The following is a 23,981-nucleotide window of genomic DNA, read 5'->3' as shown; positions in this document are numbered from 1 at the left end:
AGAGAAAGATCTCCCATATACTCTCCAAATAGCTGCAACATAGATGCTGGTCAGGCTGAGGGCAGAGCTGGAAATTCCATCCATATGTCCCATGATGGTGGCAGGGACCCAATTACTTGGACATCATCTAACGCCCCATCAGGCCCCTTGGAGGGAGCCAGGTCAGAAGCGGAGCAGCGGGACCTACAGTGGCATTCCAATATAAGATGTCAGTGTCACAAGTGGTGGTGTAACCTGCCTTTAACACTTACATATTTTTTAAGATTTATTTTTATTGCATAGTCAGATATAGAGAGAGGAGGAGAGACAGAGGAAAATTTTCTATGTGCTGATTCAATCCCTAAGTGGCCACAATGGCTGGAGCTGAGCTGATCTGAAGCCAGGAGCCTCATCTGGGTCTCCCATGCAGGTGTAGGGTCCCAGGAGTTTGGGCCATCCTCAACTGCTTTCTCAGGCCAAAGGCAGGGAGCTGGATGGGAAGTGGGACCACCGGGATTAGAACCGGCACACATATGGGATCCCAGCGCATGCAAGGTGAGGACTGTAGCCACCAGGCTATTGCGCCAGACCCAACACTTAAAACTTAAACCCATTATTCCAAGATGCTTTTGAGATACCCTATATATAGTATGCTTTTTCCATCTTTCTGCCCTCACACTAACACATGTAACACACAGTATATTTGTGTAGATAGCTGGGTATATAATTTTTGCATTAACAATAGGGATTAAGGGACGTAGGGCTTATTAGTAAGCATGGATCATTGTGCTTCCCCACAACAGGCTTATCATATTGCTCTAGTATTATTAAGCATAATAAGACATGTTAAATCATCTAAGATACCATCTAGTTTCAGAGCTGCTGTGGCCTTCAGTGGAGTTTTTTTTAGAGATGAGATCAAATCCCTGAGGCTGTCCTTGGCTGCTACATTGCTATATAATGAATGACATTAAAATATTTTATTTTCCCAGTTTCAAAGTCAAGTCTTCTCTGCTCTCGAAAAACGTAAGCCAGTGATGGTCAATATTTATACTAAAGTCTTTCCTTCAAACCAAATTTTTAATATCCATATGAATCCAGAAACTATCTGTGCAAAAAACAAATGTGAGCATGCTAATTTAGACATTTAGCTTCCATTCAGATTTAAAAATTCTTCCATATATAACATGTTAGAGGAAATATTTGGTAAAAAATCTTCATCGCTTTTGCAACATGTGAAAAACACTTAGTTGTTGACCTCATTCTTCCTGAGGTACAGTCACTCTATTTTGCATCCTGTCAGTGAAATTTATAAAACCCAGCAGACACATACCCCTGAGCAGTTAACTGCAATGATGTTTGAAAAGAGACATAACTAAAAACATTTTTAAAAATTGTTTTATTGGGCCTGACACCGTAGCCTAGTGGCTTAAATACTTGCCTTGCGTGTGCTACAATTCCATGTGGAGACCAGTTCATGTCCCGATGGCCCTACTTCCCATCCAGCTTCCTACTTAGGGCCTGCAAAGGCAATACAGGATGGCCTAAAGCCTTGGGATCCTGCACCCAATGGGAGAGCTGGAAGAAGCTCCTGGTTCCTGGCTTTGGATTGGCCAAGCCCTGGCCGTTGTGGTTACTGGGGGAGTGAATCAGCAGATAGAAGATCTTTCTCTCTGTATCTGCTTCTCCCAGTAAATCTGACTTTGCAATAAAAATGTTTAAAAAAATTATTAAAGCTCTCAAGAGAAACAAATCTACAGTGTACTGTTACATCCCCCAAGTGTCCGTGGCAGCCGAGGTGAATCTGGAACTCAGTGTGGATTTCCCACACGAGGCGCAGAGACACACATGCCGCAGCCATCCTTGCTGCTTCCCAGCGCGCACGCCGCAGCAGGAATCGGGAGAGGCCAGGACTTGAACCCCCAAACACTCCAATAAGGAACCAGGCAGCACCAGCAGTGGCTCAAGCATTGTGACCAATTCCTATTCCTGCAGCCATCTTATATGAACTAAGGCTTATAATTTGCAGAAGTAAAACATGAGTCGTCATGGCAAATTTAGCCCATGACTATGCCATCTTTCCTCCAAAGGTAGCCTCCCCCTCCCCTAGACTTGCCCACGTGGAATGATTCACTCTCCCTCTGCTCTCGTAGTACCTATTGCTGCACTCGCGAAACTTTGCTTCCTTATTATTTCCTCTCAACTTTGCAGTAGGACTTCAAGAGCCTTGGTCTTGTTCTTGATTCGTTGTTGTTGTTGTATTACAATGCCCAGTACTGGTACACTGACTGCAAAGAATTTCATTGTCAATTATGTGCAATGATGGCACCAAGTAAATCAGGATAAGCCCTACTGCAGACTAGACTAGGTCACAGTCCCTCTGGGGAAATGTGGGCACACGTCATGAAACTACAGGGTGAAAGCCAACACTAGGTGGCAGTATGAACTCTGCCCAGAGCTGCATTTCTGGGGAAGTAACACTCAAATTGTCCAATAAGAAGAGGGTATCAGCTCTCATGACGTGTTTGATGACTGAAGAGTACAAACTTAAATGACTTCTCTTTGAAAACTGAAGAGTAGTTTGAGGAAAAATGGTACAGGTAGCCAATAAGGTAGCAAAATTGATGGCCAATTGTCTATTTACCAGTGATTAATAGCAGTTTGACCAAAAATCCTTTGTCCCTTACTGTACTTCCTCTCAGCTCTCTAATACTCAAGGCTTCCTAGGTTCCAGTAACTACTGGGTCTTTGCTATTATTCACTAGTTTACCTAAAAGACAATGAGAAGGTTTTTGTCAAGGGTGTGGGTGTGTGGAATTTACATACCCTTGACCTAACGGTGGCAAGTCTTGACATAGCAGTGAGTATTTGGTAAAATAGTGTAAGACTGAAGTAGTGAAATTCAAGCTTGGAAAGCGGAAGTGGAATTGAAAAACTGAGAAGGGCAGCGAGGATCCATCAGAAGACTTTAAGTGGTTTTGCTTGGAAAAACAGTGATTTGACCCACTGTAGTACAGAAGTGCTCGTTGCTGCTGTTCGAACTGCCACGATGCTCATAAATGCTCTATGCCCCTAACACGCATAGGGATTTTTTCTAATATTCTTTCTGTTGCTACCAGTTAAGAGTGAGTGAGCATTCAAATTTACAAGATTGCTGATTCTTGTTTGTGAACATTGTCTATCAACAAAGAAAAGGAAAAGAGACCAGATGAAGAGAAGGAATTCAACCAGAGAATTGTTCTGTAAGCCACGAGATGGGAAAATACAATGAGAGGAAGGCTAATTACTACAGACTTGGAGCAGGCAATTTATCACATCCTCTTTTCAAATTATAAGATCCGTAATTCTACTGCAACCCCCTTTGAAATAGCTTGTTTCAGAATTATGGTTATGAATACTGGGAAATCACGGAGAAGCAGCAAAGGTGGTTCATCTGAAATAATTATTTCTTTTTCAATTTCAGGGCTGCTTACTGAATACAAAAGGGGTGTGCTCATGATTTTGAACGAATATGAGATCATGTCAAAGGTTTGCATCGAGAAGAACCAGTAAGGAAAGTTGGATTGCCTGTAAGTATTGACAATAGTTGATTTTCTAGTTCTTACTTCCAGAAGAGAAAATGTATTCCCCATCAGTGTGTCGTAGAGGTTGTGACAGGCACTCAAAACCTGATGTGAACAAATCATTGGTTTATTAGATCATCGCAGTGTACTGTCCCTCCCCGCAGTACTGCATTGTAGCTTCTGTCGATTTCAACAGCACACACATCGTGCACATTTCTCTGCATTCCATTTAGCAGTCAGATTATTTTTGCTGAGGACTAATTTTCCAATTTTCCAGAAGCCAGCAGCAAAACCCAATTATCAGTGGTACATGCATGTATAACAACTAATCTCAAGTTTATTTTTTTTAAACATAAGTACAATATTTTCAGATTCCCAAAGGTTTATACTTTTCGTTTTTGGCATTACACAAGAAAGTACTAAGGTTTAACACCACGCCAGGTCCTGATATTCGCAACTGTAACACAGACCACTGAAATGTACAACAGATGTTTGCTACATTCTCCCTTGAGGTTCGGCTGCTCCATCCTGCGCCCTGACTCCAGCAAGTTGAGCAGATTTGCGGGATGATTATTCCTCACTCAGAACTGGCAAGCGCTCCGGAGGAAGAACAGATTCCAGTTTCTGCCAGCGCGCTGGAGGCCACAGGATGTGTGTAGCATGGGCGTGCAGAAGTCCCAGGGAGACCTGAATCCATGAGAATACAAAGACAACAACAGGTAAATCATTGTGTACAGACTGTCATTTTGTATATTGAAGATATAATTTGAGTTAGGTTTGACATTGCAAGGAAAGGGAGTAATGATTAAATTGCCAGATATTTATGTAATATTTTTCTAGTTTTTAAGTTCAGAGAATTTAAAGAATTTGCCAACAGTCTGTGTTGGCTGCTGAACATTTTCAGGATCTATATCCCTCCCTCCCAGTCCTCAGTCAAGTGCTAGCATAGAACCAGGTTCCGAAGCTGGTTGATATTCTCACAATGTCCTACCAAGTTCCTGGTATCAAAGAGATTTGATCTTTTTGAAACAGACCTGAAAAACATTTTGTGTCTAAAACATTGCTCCAACTGCAGGATGAGCTGGTTCCATGGAGAGTACATTGAGAGGCATGTCCATGGTGCCCATAGAGTGAGAAAGCCAAGGCAAACAAAGGACTCAATGAGAGTCAGAGCTCATCAGCAGAGGTTGGCCAAAGAGAAAGCAAAGTTGAAGGACCATGTCCTGCAGGACGTAAGATCCAGTGAGGCCAGAGAGAGGAGGAGAGCCTGCACACATGGTAGTCTCTTTTCTCCACTTGGGTAAAATAGCTGGCTCTGACAAATTTGTGTAGCCCACCATCAGGAACTATTTCTCAGATATTGCCCTCTAACTGGTCGGAGGAAGAATGGCCTGGAAATCTGTTGATTTTTTTTGGTAAGATCAGGTAACACTCAAGACATACTCATATGCTTAGGAAATATTTTTTAGTGTCAGTTGTAACCAGATATGACATGTCTGTTTTACTTCCAGATAGTTTCTCTATAAATTCAACCTTCCAAGATATTTATAAACATTGCTTTTAGTCAATTTCTACCATGTCTATCCAACAATGCTCAGAGACTCAAAGTAGGAGCTAGATGTCAGGAAAAGACTTCTAAAAGGGTAATCAGAAAGCGCATTGTTAAGTTTTTATTCTGTTTGTTCAAAAAGAAAACCATAAGCCCAAAGGGTAGCAAGAAACCCATGGGCACAATAAAGGACATTTTTCTTCAAGTTATTATATTGAAAACCAAACTGACAAAAAATTTAGAAGCTTAGTACAAAACCCAACTTGACTATCAAAATCACCAATTATTTACATTTTTCCACAACTACTTGATTCCTGCATGTGTATGTAATTTTTTCTTCTGAAAGTCTTGAAAGTTGACATGCTAAATTCAGTCCTAAATAGTTCAACCTGAGACCTTTTTGCTACATGAATATAGCACCTATGTATATGTATAAATATATATATAAATTATAAATGTTTTAAATGTTTTATATCTATTACATTGAAACTAGATTACTTAGGCCATATTCTTCAACATTTCCCAATAATGTGTTACATTTTATTTCTAAAGTTGAAGCTTTAGCAAGGATCACAAATTGTATTACTTTGCTTAAGTTTATATTTAGCTTATTATAATTTGGAGTCCATCCCAGTTCCCTTGTAAAATATCCTACATCTGCTACTTGCTGATTGTCTGTCTCTGAGTAGAGTCAAGTTAAATGATTTTGACAAGCATGCAATTTTATTCTTTCCATAATATAACATCAGGAAGCACAGTTTATCTGTTACGATGTTAATTCTGATCACTTCTCAGCCACTGACCCGACAGCTCCATATTCTGTGAAGGCAGTAAAGGGATGGTCCAAGTACTCCCTCCCATGTGGGAGACCTGAATGGAATTCTGGCTCCGGTCTTAGCATGGCCCAGTCCCAGTTAGGGGCTATCTCTTCCCTCCTACCTTCACCCTGTCTCTTAGATAGATCTGCTGGCTGTATTTTGCCATCATAAAAACATGGTTTCCTCTTTTGATATCAGTAGCTGCCGTAAGTAGGGGAATACAGATATTTCTTTCATGTGCTAGTGTCATTTCCATTGGATAAATTCTCAAGAGTGGAATGGATAGATTGTATCATAGCTCTATTTTCAGATTTCTGAGATTTTTGTTGTGTCTTCCCAAATGGTTGTATTAGTTTTTATTCCCACAAAGAGTGGATTAGGGTACCACCCCCCTTTTATGGCAGCATTTGTTGACTTCTGGATAACAGCCATTCTAACTGGGGTGAGGTGAAACTTTATTGCGGTTTTTATTTGCATTTTCCGTGATGCCTGGTTCTCTTGAACATCTTTTCATTGTTCTGTTGGCCACTTCTATTTCCTCCTTTGAGAAAGTGCTCATTTATTTCCTTAGCCCATTTCTTAACAAAACTGTTTTGTTGTTGAGTTACCAGAGCTCCTTGTATGTCCTGGATAGTAATCCTTTATCAGATGTATACTTTGCAGATACTTCCCCCATTTTGTTGATTGCCTCTTTACTTTGCTGAGCATCTCCTTTGTTGTGCAGAAGCTTTTAGCCTGATGTAATCCCATTTGTCTAGTTTTGGCTTTTATTGCCTTTGCTGCTAGAGCTTTATCCAAGAAATCTTCGCCTGTGGCGATGTCGTGTAGCGTTCTCCTCTAGTAATTTGATGGCTTCAGGTCTCAGGTTTAGATCTCTGATACACTGTGTGTGGATTTTTGTACACAGTGAAAGCTAGAGTTCTTGCAGAACTTGAATTTTCCCAAAATCATTTGTTGAAGAAACTGTCCTTTCTTTAGTGATTTTTTTTTTTTTTTTTTAGCTCATTTGTCAAAGATGAATTGGTTGTAGCTGTGTGGATTGATTTCTGGGGCCTTTAGTTGTTTTCACTGGTTGACATGTCTACTTTGTTGTTTTGATTATAACTACCCTACAGAATGTCTTGAAATCTGGTGTTGTGGTGCCTCTAACTTTATTGTTTAGGAGATACAAGGGATTCCATATGAATTTTAGGTCACCATTTCCAGATCTCAGAATAACTTTTTAATTTGATCACACCAAATCTGTGAAATTGCTTTACACTGATAGACATTTGAATATTAGTTTTTCTAATCCATGAACATGGAAGATTTTCCAGCTTTCACGTCTTCTATAGAAATGTTTCAAGGTTTTCATTGTAGAGAGCTTTCACATCCTTAGTTAAGTTATTCCAAAATATTTCAATTTTGTTGGTAGCTATTATGAATGGTACTGATCTTGCAAATGCTTTCTTGGCCCTGGCATTGTCTTTGTATACAAATGCCATTTATTTGAGTGTTGATTTTATTTCTTACAACTTTGCCAAACTGTTTCTATATGTTCCCATATTCTTTTAGTGGAATCTTTGGTTCCCTTAAACCTAGGTAATGGATTGTGTGTATTGGGGCTGAGATCCAAATACAAGAGCTCTGCCACTTGAGCCTGTATATTCATAATTATTCAAGTGAGATACTTACATCAGTGAAGAAGCACTGTTGGTGTTTTTTCATTAAGTCAGGATTGTAAGAACAAGACTGCGTAAGCTGGGAAATGGTCACCCTAAGCACACCACTCCTCTATAATTCAGGTTTCACATCATTTCCTGAAACAAATTCATCAGAAGGAAATATACACCACATTGGATTCCCTCCAATTTTTGATACTTAATGTCTAACTTCTCAGGATCCTGTATCTCAGGATGTGACTGTATTTGGATTCTTGGCCTTGAAGCATTTGAGTGAGTCAGCATGTCAGTAGGGTCCCATTACAATCTGACTAGGACATTCGGAGACACCAGGGTGTGTGAACATCAGGGAATGATCATGTGAGAACACTGTACGAAGGTGACCACTCCTAAGTCAATCAGAAAGGACTCACACATCTCTCTGGACTTTGAGCCTTAAGGATGACATTTCTGCTTCAGCCAGTATTGTGGTATTTTGTTATGATAGCTCTAGAATAGGAATATATAAATTAAAAGGACAATTGAACTGGAACATCTTATGGATCTCACTTGCAGCAAAAGATAACAAAGGACCACAGTGCTCTAGTTGAAGCATTCCCTCAAGTTTCATTTGAAATTCAATCTCAATTCTGAACTAGCACGGCTGGGAGGGGACTCAAGGGGACAGTGATATTTAGAGGAAGGGACTTAAAGTACTTAGGTTAGGTGATGTGATTTGGGTGGAGCCTCCTTGAATACTTCAGTGAGATAAAGACAAACTAACAAAAACAAGGAACAGATTGTTTCATTTTGTGGAGCCTGGCACTGCCTCAGGACTAAGCAGAAGATCATTACCAAGAAAGAACATGCCCAGGACCCCCAGACTATGAGGCAACTATGAGCTAATTATATATTTAAAATATGAAGATACCCAGCCTCAGGAATCTGGCTAGTATAGAGGGTGAGGGAAGGAGGCATACACAGTTTTTGGTGCATAATTCTTGCAAAAGGTTAAATCCTTTAACCAACCAATCCTAATGCTTTTTTGAATCTCAATAGCCAGCACCCATTGACAGTGGGCCGCGCACCCCCCTCTGTCCTGAGGGTGGGTCCTAGCAGCAATGGAATGTAAATTCCATCCTCAACCACAGCCCCACCACTACTTAGGTGAGCCACAGGTGGGCAGGAGCAAATACCTATCCTCTGAGGGCAAGGTATTCCATTGTTGTGTAACCATACCTCAGAAGCCTCTTTAAAAGGCCCATGAAGCAGGGGCTCGCTCTCTTTCTAATGAGGTGCTTCTGTTGTTCTGTCACCTCAACTCTTGGCTGACCCAGAACAAATAATCCCCGAGTATGGTGCCTGTGTACTGCTTAGATGGGACACTGGATATAGCAATGTTGTTTCTGGTTTGTGTAGTATCAGGAGTTCCAGGAGGGGTGAGGCACAGCAGTGATGGTATGCGGGCAGAGTAGCCAGGGAAAGGTGAATGTCTGCAGCTTTGGAAGTGTGTCCAGGTTATTCGTTGGATGTCTGTTAGGATAGCTTATATTGTTGGAGAAACTGGGACATAGGTCTTCACCTTAATGGATGGACTTAAGGGTAATGAACATTGGGATTATGTTTGGTTGGACTACCGTATGGACTTCTGATTTGCTATTTCTAGTGTGCTCTGTTGTCACCAAACTTGGTTAATAATGACTCTTTAATGAATCTTAAACATGTCTGGTATGATCTTGCTCACACCCCATAATAACATCTGTGGAATAAGAGTCTAAGTCAGTCTGCCCCTAGCAGAGTATATGGGTAAACTACAGATTGGGAATCAGTGAATTAGAATTGTGTACACCAAACTATTTTGAGTGCATATCCCATCAGCAGATTTGAGAATTTACCCCATTATGTCTTACGATTCCATGAACATATTGTTAACAGTCCCTTAAGTTAAATGTTGGTGAAGCTCAAAATCTTACTCTATAGCTACAAATAGTATTATTTTAATCTTGTGTCCTAAGGGTCATAGTACATAGCACACCTGACTATTTTCTGTTCTATGCTTTAGTGTTCTCTGCCAATCACACATGAGACTGGGATGTGATCAGCAGTCAGTCAACCAGTTTATTTTGCCTACACAATGCCAAGGAGCCACACGGATTACATTAATACCAAATTGCCTATCTTTGATTGAGTTGGCTCTACTGACAAGTTATTTTGGCATTTGGTAGACAGAGCTCTCAGAGGCCCAGCCTTTCCTGCAGGTGCCAAGGCAACAGGTGTGAGTTCTGCCACCACTCACCTAACAGGCCCACAGTCTGTAAAACACTCTTAAATTTCTTGGCTTCAGAACGACCTAGCTTAGGTGAAGGACTTCCAAGAACTAGAAAAATGCAAAATGTTTTAAGATGGGATCGAGGCAAAAACACAGGAGAGAAAATGAGATGATGACTACCATTACTGGAAGCAAAGTTCTTTCAAATTATTTGTGTGTTTAATTTGACTTAGAAGACAGAGATGAAGAAATTGGTTCATTTCCCCCTTGCCAGGTAGAGCCAGGCCACTACTAGGAGCTGTGCAGTGAGTGGTTAGCAGGGAAGTGGCTACTTGAGCCATCACTCACTTATACCCCAGGTCTATGTCAGCAACAAGTGCGACTGCATCTGAAACTCAAACCCAAGGACTCAGAGGGCATCTGAACTGGTGTATCAGAAGTGGTTTCAAAGCTGGCATGGTGGTATAACAAGCTAATCCTCTGCCCATGGTGCTGGTGTCTGTAGGAGTGCCAGGTTGTGCCCTGGCTGCTCTACGTCTAATCTAGCTCTCTGCTTATGGCCTAGGAAAACAGCAGAGATTGGCCAAGTCCTTGGAACCCCGCACCCGCATGGATAGAACAAGGGTCAGCAAACTTCTGGCAAGGGCTAGAAAGGAAACGGGTTAGGCTTTCTGTGAACACTCAAGTCTACCCTTAAAGCAGTGAGTAGTCATAGACACTATCAGTAAGTCAAAAAGTTGACCCTATGAAATACCATGTCCAAAAACAATGACCAGCACCTGTTCAGGGAGACCACTGTTACCAATGTTGGCCTGTCTTTTAGACTTGTATCATATAAGGGCTAAGGAAGTGTCTTTTGTATATTAGAAACCAGCAGTGTTTTGAAGGTTGCTGGCTACTGTCAGCAATCAACACTCTACTAAATGGCTGAACTGATTAAGGGGGAAAGCTTAAGCCTAGAAATTTTATCTATCATCCCCACACACATTCCCAGGATGCCTCAGCTGAAAGATGCCTCCTGAGGGACGCAGAGAAGGCTTGCATCCAGAGAGCACTGGCTGGCATGTTCCAAAAGGTAACCTGGAGGTGCACTGTTTGGGTTCTTTGGAACCATGAGTCAGCTGTGCAGCAGGCAATAAACTTGCTTTGGAAAGCAAGACAAAACAAATAGGTGCAGTCAGAAATGGGTAGGGGGGTGCTTTGGAAAACAGAAATAGGATCGAGCAGGGAGGAAACAAGTACCACAGCAGCGATGGAACCACGGGTCAACTCTGCGGGGCCAAATTCTTCCATTGCCTTCTGTGGCATCAGCGTGCAAATCTATGCTGGACCCTAGCAGTAAGAGCTCCTTAAATGTGTTACCATGATCAGACAGGATGAAGCGGTTCTTTCACTTAGGGAGGCTTTCCTCAGATGAAAATGGCTCTCCTTTTGGAAGATTTATCCCAGGTCCATGGCACCTTAGTGGTGGCTCTAAGAGCTAAAGTACTCCCCTTCCATTGTAATTTTGAACTCTTCTCTGGCATAACCTGACCTGAGCTTAAGGGTAACATCAAATGCTTATTTATCCGATATAATGTGCCAATGCATCATTTTAGCCATGGAAATGTTAATATGCTGAGTTTATAAGAGCTATCATAGATTGCTTGGACTATGGTATCAGAATGGTGCAGATAATGGTTTTAGGTGCTGTTTATAGATAGAGCTGTGGACAAGGTCGTAGCACTAAGATTTCAAGTTAGAAATGCCAATGGCTTCTACTTCAAGGTTTTAGATACAGCCTCAGTATCTTTAAATCCTGACAAAGGTGAGTGTCTGACAAAGGTGAGAGAATCTGTGTACTCAGTCATGGTCTCAACCCTAGATAAGGCAGGTACTCGTACCCTGCCAGAAAATATACAAAAGGGAACAGATAGAATCCCCATCTTCTCAGACCACATGATCTAACAGAAAAGACAGATATTTAAATGAAGCATCAAATACACACTGGACATACAAAGGAGCCAGGTGCCTGACCAGGAACTGGCTAAGAACTGTCAAGATGAGAGATTTTTTTCAGAGAAGTTCTAGAGGACCCCTGGAAACTACCCTTCTCTAGGCCAGTCCTCTGCCCATAGAGTCCCCACAGATTCTTACCCAGAACTTTCTTCTAATCCTCCATTGAATCTGAAAATGGAGGTAATTCCCTGGCCTCACTCTATTTTATGATGAGAAGGAAAGCCATATGCTTTACAGAAGATATAAATGCAACTCTCCCTTTCAAAGGATCCATTTCAGGACAAGTGTTTTCCTTCATTACCAACAATTTTAACTTTAATCATTTCAAAGTAATTTTCCTGTTCAAGACTTAGCTTTAATCAGAATGCATTTCCAGGTCACTTCATGGCCTCTTCATGATTCTCTCCAGATAACGACAGAATCCTGCATAATCATCCCGTCCCCTCAAGGTCCCCCCAGTAAGTAGTTAGTTCAACATTTTATGCAAAAAAAAAAAATAAGATACAAAACATGCCTCAAGGGGTATCTTCAGCTAATTTTCATGAATTAATTTCCCAGGATTAATGTTTATGCACCAGTCTCTCTACTACATAATCAAATCACTGGCGTTGAAGTGGCCTAGCTCCTTAGTTTGCAGCTTGATTAAGCAAGGTGATGAAACACTTGAATGTAATTTGGATAGTTAGCAACTCGCAGCATTGACAGAATGCGTGGTACACAGGTGACATTACAGACTCATGTCTCATTGTTGACTTGTGTTCGCTGCAGTCGCTGATGTCTTGCATGCTCTTTTTATGGTGGACATGATGCAGTTCATATAGATGTATGAGGAGAGCGGTCTGACAGTCTATTGTTGGCGTTGATTTGAACTAGGATTAGACACACTGCGCAGGTGGTCCCAGGGAACAAGTGTTAGGGTTAGGAGGGACTGAGACGACAGGAGGTTTGGCATTCACGGCCTGACCTGCTCTGCTGGGGACACTCAGTCCTCTTGTCACTGGGGTGGCTCTCTAGCATCCAGCTCTTCTCCCTACAACCCCTCCCTCCTACACCTTATTTCAAAGTGTAAGAGAAAAGCAAAAAGAAGTAAAAAACAAAAAATTGGTAAGGCTGAGGCCCAAAATTGATGATGTGGGTAGCAGCGCAGCTAGTACTGAACTGCTCTGTGAGCCGAGGAAGCAGGGACTCTGCTGAGAGCTATAGCTCTCCTATGCAGGCAGACTCCCAATTTCTAAAAAGGAGCTGTATTTTTGTTTTCCATTATACAGTATTATAGGGAAAGGGCTTCCCCTCTATCCCTCCCTTTCTTCTCTCTTTTTCACTCCCTGGTCCTGTTCTCTCCTGCATTATACAATAGTCCTTAAGCTGTAGTTGCAATTTCAACATTTTGCTATGTACATGTGACAGGACATGGTAGGTAGAGGCCAGAGTTTAGAGTCCTGTTGTCAAGGTGTATTTAGCAGTTTTATGGGGGTGGGGGACCTTTTCTTCAAGGGGTAGAGATGCATACTGCAAGGAACAGGTTGTTTTTCTGTGATTCAATCTCAAAACAGTTCTGCATAGGAAACCGTGTTGCCAGAGACCGTGTCGACAATGGTGGGAACGCAATCAAGTTGCTGCCAATCAGCGAACAGTTCTTTAAGAAACTAAGGTGACCGGATATGCTAGCCAATATTCAAGAGATCTAACTTACATGATTGATAATAATTTGAATTACTTGGAAGGATAGGTGGATAACATGCCTTTTAAATCATTTTTTTTTTCTATACATCACTCTCCTGGCTATATATTTTTTTTTTTATCAGGTTCATCTTGTCTGTGTCTGGACAGGAAATCCTGTTTCAAAACTGGTGCTACAGGACCACTAGTAAATGATCAGCCAGAATCAGTGGCCCACTCTTGCCTTTCTCCTCACCCTGACATGACACCTCAAGGAGACAGAGCTCCAACTGCAGTTCTCAATTTCCACCTGCAGCTTGTGGCTGAAGAAAATAATAAACTCTAAAAAAAAAAAAAAAAACATGATGAAAGGAGTAGTCTAACCCCAGATACACTGGCTTTTCTGCAAGAAACTGATACCAGAGTCTCACACGTTTTTTCAAGGGGCACAGGTGAAAGCAGGGCACACCTTGCTCTGATGATTACAGAGGCACATGGGGCTCCATCAGTCTTTATGAGATTTAAATTTGTGTGCAAGTCTTTGTGAGACTCGGCTCTCTTCCACTGCTGCCTCCCTAGCTGTATGGTCTAGATGCTCCTTCTGTCTGATCTCATGAGCAAGCGGGAAACACCTGACCCAGGCTCAGCCAATAAGAAACTGATACATTGGATTATGAGCATGAGTGAAGATACAGGAACAGGTGTACTGGAAGGGGCATGAGGGGCAGCCCTTGCCATCCTCACCACCCTGCAGCCGTGGGGTGGGGTGTTCTATGGTGTTCCAGGTCAAATCCCCAGCCTGGTTTTCATTCCACCTTTCTTGTCAGCTACCTAATATCTTTCCAGGGACATCTTTTTTGCTTAAATTAGTCAGGAGGACAAAGATGCCATTGCAATGGGTTTGCATTGTATGAAACCAAGATGCCTCACAGGATTGTTGTTTAAAAAAAAGGTGAAAGACAATATTTCTAAATCAGAAAATGAATTTTCAAATTTGCCAGTGAGAAGTAAGCCTCAAAGAGGCTACCTTCAGTAACCCATACAGGTACAGCTGGGTCTTGGATTCAAGTGCCGGCACTTAGTATAGAGCTCTGGAAATTGCCATGTTTGGCAAGGGGCCCTGCATTGATACTTTCTAAGTCTGTTTTCACCCTGGGGAAAAGTGTAGCTTTTCTTTTTCAACAGGAGGAAAGAAGCTAAAGTAAACATTACACATTAAGGTTTGCACACAGCCAGGCCACTCTTACTGATTCGTAAGCAGCAAAGCAAGTTACAAGCCACTGGGTTATAAGGAAAGCTTGCTAGCAGTGAAAAGAAAGCCAGAGCTTACTGCAGTGTGGTTTTGTCAGCACACGTGACTCTAGAAAATAAAGACAGTGACACTCTAAACTGACCTTTTCCTCAACACAACAGATATGGAAAGGTTAACCGCAAAAGCATGGGTCAAGATGTTCTAAATCCATAGACAAATGAGAGATTGGTTTGAGGGGAAGGCCACTGTCCTGAGCTTGACCCACGAGATGTGTTCAGCAGAACTGGAGAAGTGTTTTAGGAATGTAGTCTTCAAGTGAGGCTTGGGAGGAAAATCAGGCCTCTATGCTGTAACTAGGGAAGCCATCTGAGAACAATATAAAAAAGGACGAAAATGAAAGGCAAGAGAGAGATAAGTAACAAAACAGAATTTTGCAATGGTGTTGAAGAGATAGTTGTATATAGGAAAAAAAGAAAACTGGATCCTTGACATGAAATTCCATTTTGCAAGCATTGTCTACATGGTCCTTCAAAACTGTTTTCATTTTTCAATGTTTTTTTGAGTGGTACTGAATCACTTATACTTCTTTGAAAATGTCTTGCTGTCTCACATCTCTGCATTTGCCCAGTATGCTTTTTCTGCTTCTTGGATAACTGCTCTTTAACCTCTCAGATACAGTTTACTGCCACTTCTTCCTAGAAGGACCCCAGGCTCCCATCATGACTTCAACAGCCTTCACTCTTCAATGATTTTTACACTGGGTAGTGATGCTGTTTAGCTCTTCCCCACTTTGCATGAACTTCTTCAAGAGAGTCCTGCATCATATCCCAAATACATGGTAAGATCATGGAAAAGAGTTCAGAATAGTCTAATAAAAGGGAATTTACAGACATACATTAGATAAAACTTGAAAATTAGTTGGACATGCAAGCTAAGAAAAGACTGCCATTTTTTCACCTCCTTAGGGAGATGGCCAGGCCACTAACAACAGGATTTCAGTACGGGGATTTAGGAAAGTGAACCAATCGCTTCGTTTCATAAACTGCTTAAGCTATATGCCCTGCAAAAATCCAAACAAAATCTCTTAAAATTCTGATAATCATGTTCATACAGCATGTGTAGCATTTCTACTATGCATAGCACTCATTTAGACTGAATGTATGTGTGAAATTACTTGGGCCAGTGCTATGGCTTAGCATGTGAAGCAGTTGCCAGCATCTGATACGGGTACCAGCTTGGAGTCCTTGCTGCTCAACTGATAATGTTGTGGGAAAGCAGAAGCTACTTGGGCCCTTGTACCACTTTGGCAGATGTGTAAGAAGTTCTGGAACTTAGGGCTTTGGTCTGGCCCATCTCTGGCCACTGGAGATATTCAGGGAGAGAAACAGTAAATGTCAAGATCAATCAATCAATCGATCGATCTCATTGCAACTCTGCAATGTAAAATAAATAAATCTTCAAAATTGGCAAATTAAAATACCTCCTCCAGTGCAAGAGTTTTATTAGTTTATCAACTTTGCTTTCATTACATAAAAATAACCTATAAAATATCTGTCTCAATTCTAGTGTGGTAAAAAACCAACTATTCATGAAACAAAAATGCTACCAAAGTTGCTAATAAATAGCCTTTATAATTTTTCCTCATCATTCTTAGTTTATATGTAATGATCTGTCTTTTCACCTTTTATTGGGTTAACTCACCAGTCATCTAAAGCAAAAGAAAATATATTTAAAGAGTGGTATAGATTTTTCTGTTTAATTTATAAAGGATCTAGTTGCCATCATGGAGAACTATTACGTTTGCAAAGCATGTCTTGACCAATCAGCCAAGTATTGTTGTGATCATAGTAAAAACAATTGGTCCAACGTCAGTCCTTATACTAAGCTTCTGGATATGCAGAGTTGATTGTATATTGGAGATAATTAATAGTTATTTTGGTTTTATGTGCTTTCTATGGCCTCCTCAATATTTGTTTTTTAGATAACAAATAATAGTTATCTGGCCTTTTGTAGTTTGATTACAGTGGTTATTCGGAGGAATCTGTTGAGGCTTATTTAGCATTCAATCAATAAGCATGCAGGCACAAAGCCACGGCTGGATGTGCTGGATGACACACTAATTTCAATGTTCTGAAATTTCTAGGAGAACAACATTCACTATTTTGCTTCTGAATATATGGTTACCTCCTGAAAGTTAGTAATTATTTAAAGATTATTTAAAGCAGAAATTTACAAGCTGATGGGTACGATTTATATAAAAAATAGCTAAGTAGCAAATGGACAAAATAGTGGTAGCCATGAAATTTCTCATGGCTAAAGATGCAGCATTTCTGTATAGTTTACTTGCAGACATTTTTTCATATTCCACATTGATATGTCCTCAAGAATGTTAAATAATTAGAAGTCAATTATTTTTTCTTTATATTTGTGGCATGTATGCCAGAAAAAAATTGTCTGAGAAAATATAGCAGGCACAAGTTAATGTCTGCAGAGCAAAGTCATGAATGATTTTTAAACTATCTCCTGCTAAGGATTAGGCATGACTTTAGTCCACTGACTCAGATAGTTTAGTTGTGGCTGTAACTTTAAATTCTCCTTTATGAATAAAGTATGTTGGCAATGCGATATATTCAGAACTGACCTTGATATTTAAGGTGAAGGTCGGAGATTGCCAAAACTACTGAGGCTTTGTAAACCTAAGGCAAGCATTAACCTGTTAGGGCCGCAGCCTGAAAAGTGAGATGTGTCCAGCCTGATGGATGCATCTGCTAAAGATAAACAGACAGAAAGGCATACTTGGGCAGATGGACATTGTTCACGATCTTTGGTGCATCTGTCCTTGTGCATGGTCTGTGCCATCTTCCCAGCAGAAACAGCACTTTTGCCAGCCAAGTGGAATGCAGTAAGGTATGCAAAATGCATCAGGCATAGAGGCCACCTTGACTTTGGAGGCTGTCTTTTCATGAACATTCCTTATATTTAGCCCAGTACTTCCAGTACTAAACGCAGTCTGATTTTATATTTCCAACTAGCTTTCCTTTTCCTTTAAAACACTTGGATCTTATCTTTTTCAGGCTTCAGAAGATAGAACAACAATTTTCTCATTACTTTAAAAAATTTTAACTTAGAGATTGATTGGGATGGGTTGGGGCTGGTCAACCCAGTGTAATCCATCACTCCATCTACTCATTCAAAGTCTGTTGGTTTGACACTCATACAGCACCTGTGTACCACGAAGGCCATGAGAGACAGTATGGTGTATCAGTCATGGGAAATTAGCAGTTGCATAAGTCCTTGATGAACCATTTTACTTCCTTCAGCTTTACTTCATTGTCAAAAATGATTAGCAATAGAACCAACTCTGCAAGGTTGCTACAAGAGGTGAAGTGTTGCAGTTTGCAAACAGTGCCCTGTTGCTACACACTAATTGCCGTGATAGCTCCACAGCACAGCAGGTTTGGGTAAAGCCTCAGGTACTCTACAATAGCAGTAACAAATTATAGAGCAAAGCTTCCCAAGATGGTTGTATTCTATTCTATTGTTTACTATTAAGAATGTTCAGGAGTTATGTCTTAGAAAAATTATAAAAAATATATTTGATTAGCCCATGACACTGGTTTGTAATTCTTTATAACATATATAAAAATGACTACAAGAAATCTTGTCCTAATAAATTTTCTTAGAGAAACCATCTAGAATAGCAATAAAACACAGTTGCTGTTATATTTCGTTTTTTTGTATACAAAGCTGAACCTGGAAGGAGCTTTGCTATGAACTGAGACAAGCTCAATAAAACACAAAATCCTTTGGATTAAGGCAACATCCCTAAGAGACCTCTGCCTCTAGTAAAGGCATTTGCAGTAATGAAACACAGAAGAATAAAGGGCACCATTGTTGCTTTACATCACGCATGTGACACATCACACTGAATTGGCTTTCAGCTAAATGAGGAACATTTTCTGGATTTTCTTCCCATCTAAAAGGCTCACTGGAAAGTGAGTTTTCTTAGCAAAATCACACTGATGATGCATGGTTCACGTTCCTGACCACTGACTCATACCTCAACCCCTGGTGGCCACTGGTTTCACTATTTAGCAAAAGTGTGCTCTTAAATGTTACCCTACTTCCACTGAGTGGCCTTCAGTCTCCATCTTCCTTCACAATATTCAGTCCTGGTGACCACTTCTGGCTAGGATGTGTTCCTTGGTGCCTATTTTTTTTTTCTTTCAGAAATAGGTTTGTTTTTCATATGCTATATATTTTTCATGATGAAACATTCCCTGTGTCTAAGGAATTATTCCCTTGACACCCTCTCCTAACCTCTCCTCTTCTGTTTTCCGCCATATTATAGTAGCACAATCCTTACGCAGCAGTCACAAGGTGGTCATCTCTGCTGTTGACGTGCACTGTGGCATTGAATACTTCTCTTCCTAGCACTTAGGGTGCACTGTTAACTTTAGCTGACTTACCATCCTGTTTTCCTGAATGTTGTTATTCCCTAAGGTTATGCCATCTTTAGTTTCTGATTTCTTGCTTTGTCCTTGAACTCTTCCCATTGATGAACAACATTCAGATTCATGCATCCAGAGCTAGCCTGTCTTCTCACCTGTAGGCCGGACTCTCAGGAGACAGAGGAGTGCTTCCCACCGCAAAGGGCATCCTCCTCCTATCCTAATAACCCACCAGCTCATCTCCAATTCCTTCAAACTACCTTCTTACCACAGTTTCTTAATTTAGCCTCTCCCTACTGCCGATATTCTACTGTAAACGTTGAGTCATAATTAGATTTTGTCTTCACTTTATCATCTTCATATCTAATTTGTTACCATATTGTTTCTAATTTGAGTCCCTGCACTCATTTCTATTCTTGTGCATCATTCAAATAACAGGTTTGGATTTTTCCTGTTCTGAAAGAACTCTGTAGCCTCTATAACCAAACTCTCAATTCCAATTCTGTTTTGTACCCGCTGTTATGCACACTGGTATTAGATTAATTTTTTTAAAGGTTGTCTTCAGTAATTTCATTTCTACAGGAAGCACATTTCAATAATTCTTTACCCACCAGTTAATTAACTACAGCCTAGCATTCAAGAACCACTACAATACGCTTACCTGCCTGCCTTTACTTTCTTGACTCTCACTATAACTCTATGTATCCTATGCAAGTGTATATAAGTTCTTAGGAGTGACCAGTACCCACCCAGATTTGAACAGTAATTTCATAAATATGGGCACTTTGGAATGGTCCCAATTAATATTTGGTTACTCTGTCTACATTCCATTACTCCTACTATTCTATTAAGTATTCTTTATTATCACCTCCACATTTTCATTCTACCCATCCCACAACATTCAGAGACATTTTTCCATATAGCTCCTTAAAAGGACTCTTGCACTTTCAAATATTTCACGACCCTCTTGGTGTTACTTATATTGCCCTATATTTTCTGAGTTACTATGAAGTCCTCCAAGGCTGACACATCTGAATTATCCTTTTATTCCTTAGTCTATAGAACTTATGTATTATAGAAATTCAAGAAATAGTTTCTTAAGCAAAAAAATGTTAATCCCTGAGACAAGACTGATTTAGGAAGGAACCAATAAATCCGCATGGTTCTAAACATGGATCTATGCATCAATTTAAAACTATAATTGATGATATAGATTACTTTTAAATTTAGGTCATAGTGACTATAGAAATATTTAAAAATACATGTTCAAGTTTATGAGATATCCAAAGCATTATGAGGAAACTTCAAAAAAGTATTTATAAAATGTGTATTACAGAGAAAGAATACATGGATTTCAATTTTTGGATCAAAATAAACTTACTTGTGGATCAACCTATCACAGAAACACCGATTTGAGAAGCTATTTATGCATCAAATCAGCCTCTCTGAGACAGGTCAGAGCCTTAGTGAGTAGTTTCAGTAAAATTAGAAGTGCAAGGAGTAAGAGATGCATACCTAACTCTCCCAGCCCCAAGCAATGCAGCAACCCCTTGTATTTGGAAGAGGGAGAAAGAATTATGAGCGGTCAAAACTCAATGCCAAGCCTGCCATGATAAAGCTCAAGAGAAACAGGCCCTGTGGTCCCTGTCCCTCGCCTCTGAACTGCAGACATTGTCATTCAGATCCCACTCCTGCTCTGTTCCCACCCAATATCCTGCACACTGTGGAGCAAGACTCCAGCCAACAGTGAGCAGAGGACCTAGGGCCTTCATCTGGAACTCAGAGCTCAGTCCACCTCCATGGGACCCAGCACCTTAAGCATCTCAAAGCTCTCTACCCCAGGCCAATGCTCATAAGTGTGGATCCTAGATTTGCCCAGCATCAGGCAGTGACAGAAACTTTGTGGGATGGACTTACTCAGTAAATACCACCACCAACCTCTAGCAGAAATGGCATGCACCTTGCAGACTTCTGACTAAGGCCTAGATACAACTCAGATTAGTACCATTCTAGGAGTCTAATGGGGTTTAATATCATTTTTGCAATTTAAGGCAACTGATAATAACCATAAGACTGTTTCTTGGGACTCAGTGCCAGGCTATTTGCCAAGTCCAATATTAAGGAGATCATAAGGGCTCCTGTCATATGTCAGTGCCTGTTTGGAGGGATCTATACCTTCCTAGGATCAGGCAGAGATGTCCACCTTGCTGGAAGTTACTCCCTTTCGTGTGCATCATCATTGGATTCACGGGCTGCCTCTCACCCTTCCTCCAACCATGGGCAAATAGCAAGGAACTGGAGGACTATTGGGGAGCTCAGTGCTGAGCTGGCAGGACCCAATAGTCAATAGACCTAATGATATCACACCTGAAATCTCTGTGTACAAATGGAGTCTACTGACCTACTCTAGTGCCAGGTGGAGTTCCAATACCCGTGTTGATCATACTTGTACACCAGTCTCCATTATCTGTGGCAGACAAGAATGGCCTCAGGCTGTGAATACATCCCAGCAGCAGACAGAGTAGAGTTTGCTTTCTACTCTAGTGTTTCTTTAGTAGTTTTAGAGTAGTCTGTGGGTACTGAATACATACCAAGATAATGTTGGTTCGCTACATATCTAGCCTCCTGCAGTGAGGAAAAGGCTTAGAGGGACACAATGTCCCATTTAAAGGTACTTTACCAGTTCTGACGCGCTTGATATATTTCAAGAAAAAATAAAAACACACTAACAGCAAAACTGTAGCAAATTCAGAGTGTTATCTAAGTGCTGAAATATTACAAACAACAGTCTCATAGGAAAATAAACAGGTTCTTAGCTAGATTGGAAGCAGATTAGAGATGTCTGGAATCTGTACTTGAATATGGGATCCTGGCATCAGAAGGGGCTGCTTAATCTGGTTTACCACAATGCTAGCCCTATCACCTGACTTAATTACAAAGCAACACTAATAGTAACGTGTAGGCTAGACAATACACAAACCAATGAACCTATATAGAGACCTAGAAGGAAAACCAACATGCATCTATACCTAAAGGATTTTTAACGCAGTGCTAAAAATGGATTGAAAAGGGACAGTCTTGAATTGTTTTTGGAAAACTGGATATCCATCTGCTTAATAGATCCCACTCTTTCACTATATACTAAGTTAGTAACAACCAGTAAAATAAGGATTAAAGATCTAAACATTAAACCTCAGACCAATACAGGCCAACATCAGAAAAATGCATCAAAACATTGGAAAGGCCCACAACTGTTTTAATCAAATCCTCCAATACACACAAAGGGAAAATACGTTATAGCAGAATTTCATCAAATCAAAAAGCTTCTGCAACACACAGGAGGAAAGAGTACAGAGACGACCTATAGAGTGGTACTAAAGATTTGCAAAAATATACGTCTGACAGAGGTTCATGACCAGAAATCAGTAACTCAGCAGCAAACAGAAAACAAAAATCTCTTAAGATTCAATTTAAAAACGGGCAATGCATCAAAATAGAATCCTCAAAGGAAGACATAGAAAAGGTTATGAGGTACATGGATAATATTCTGTATCACCAATCATCAAGGAAATGTAAATCAAAAGCATAGCCCATCCTCCCTTACACTGATTGTAATGAAAGTTAGTACAGTCATTGTGGACAACAGTATGGAGATTCCTTAAAATACTAACACTAAAACTACAATAGGACCTAGAAATTTCACAACTGGGTATGTTTAAGGGAAGTGATACCAGTTTGTTCAAAGGACTTCTTCACTCTAATGATTTTTGCAGCACTGTTCAAAATAGGTGAGAAGATGCTTGGTCTGGCCATCAGATCCATTTTTATCTGCACCTGTAGTCGCTCATGAAATCCCCCAACAACCAAAATGGTAAAAATCTACAGCGAGTCTGCTTTTCAAAAGCCTTGTGTACTACAGGAGTTTCACTTGCAGTCACTGACTTAGCCGTGTGGTATGGATTTTCCGAAATGATCAAACCTCTCTTTTATTCCCTGTCTGAAAAGCATTCTGGCATGTTCTTCCCTGAAGTAGATGTGGATGATTGTTCCAAAATATGAGGTCAAATGCCCACTGATCTTCCAGGATTTTGTAAAATGGGAAAAAATGTGTGTGAATTTCCTCAAGCCAAAAAGGGGCCAGCATAGGAAGGGAAAGCTTGAAGCCACTATTATTCAATTGTGCTAATCATGTTCTCTGGAAACATATCCAATCTTCAGGCTTATTTAAGATGTAACTTCTTATTTACAAAAGAATAAACAAACTTTATGTTACACTGTTATCTGATTATAGATTATTCTATGTTTTCAAATAACAGATTAGAAGTTCAAATAATTTATGTGTCCATCTATTGATGAATGCATGAAAACTATGTGGTATTCTGTGCTTCATCAGGTCTAAAAGCAAGGCTCATGCACACTCAAGCTTGGGACCAATGACCTTACACTATTTTCTAAATCTTGAGATACAAATCTTTATTTCCTATATTGTTAGAATTTTAAAAACTCAACGTTCTTTTTATAAATGTCTGAAATAATGATCTTTAGAAAATAAGAAAAAAAAAGTTTAGGTAGTATGCACACATGTCTTCTGCTTTGCATTTGTATCTTCCACTCTGTTCTGCAGTGTCTCTTCCATTTGATATCTGCTAAGTCTTCCTGTCTATGCATTTGCTTCCCACTTCACGTTCCCTTTGTCGTCTATTCTGCCTGTTTAATCTCTCCTTTGCTTTTAATTTCCATTTCCAGTACTCTTCTTCTCTAAGGGTTTTAGTTATTTTTCAAACCCATCTATTTTTCGTAGTA

The 23,981-nt window shown here is 40.3% G+C and overlaps 1 protein-coding gene across 2 annotated transcripts in view; it reads right to left on the bottom strand.

Moving 5' to 3' along the window:
* Positions 1–3,407: 3,407 nt before the first annotated feature.
* Positions 3,408–23,981, bottom strand: part of IMMP2L (inner mitochondrial membrane peptidase subunit 2) — a 691,058-nt gene continuing 670,484 nt past the window's right edge. For both annotated transcript variants that reach the window (XM_041002441.1, XM_041002443.1), the window contains one exon: positions 3,408–4,229. In XM_041002441.1, the coding sequence (XP_040858375.1) occupies positions 4,113–4,229 (117 nt within the window). In that variant the 3' untranslated portion in view covers positions 3,408–4,112. The remainder of the gene's footprint in view (positions 4,230–23,981) is intronic.

This window comes from Ochotona curzoniae, unplaced genomic scaffold, assembly GCF_017591425.1.
Source record: "Ochotona curzoniae isolate NIBS_2020 unplaced genomic scaffold, NIBS_Ocur_1.0 scaffold_2476, whole genome shotgun sequence".
Taxonomy (NCBI): domain Eukaryota; kingdom Metazoa; phylum Chordata; class Mammalia; order Lagomorpha; family Ochotonidae; genus Ochotona; species Ochotona curzoniae.
The sequence above is the reverse complement of the archived record's forward strand: the minus strand, read 5'-3'. Positions and strand labels throughout refer to the sequence as shown.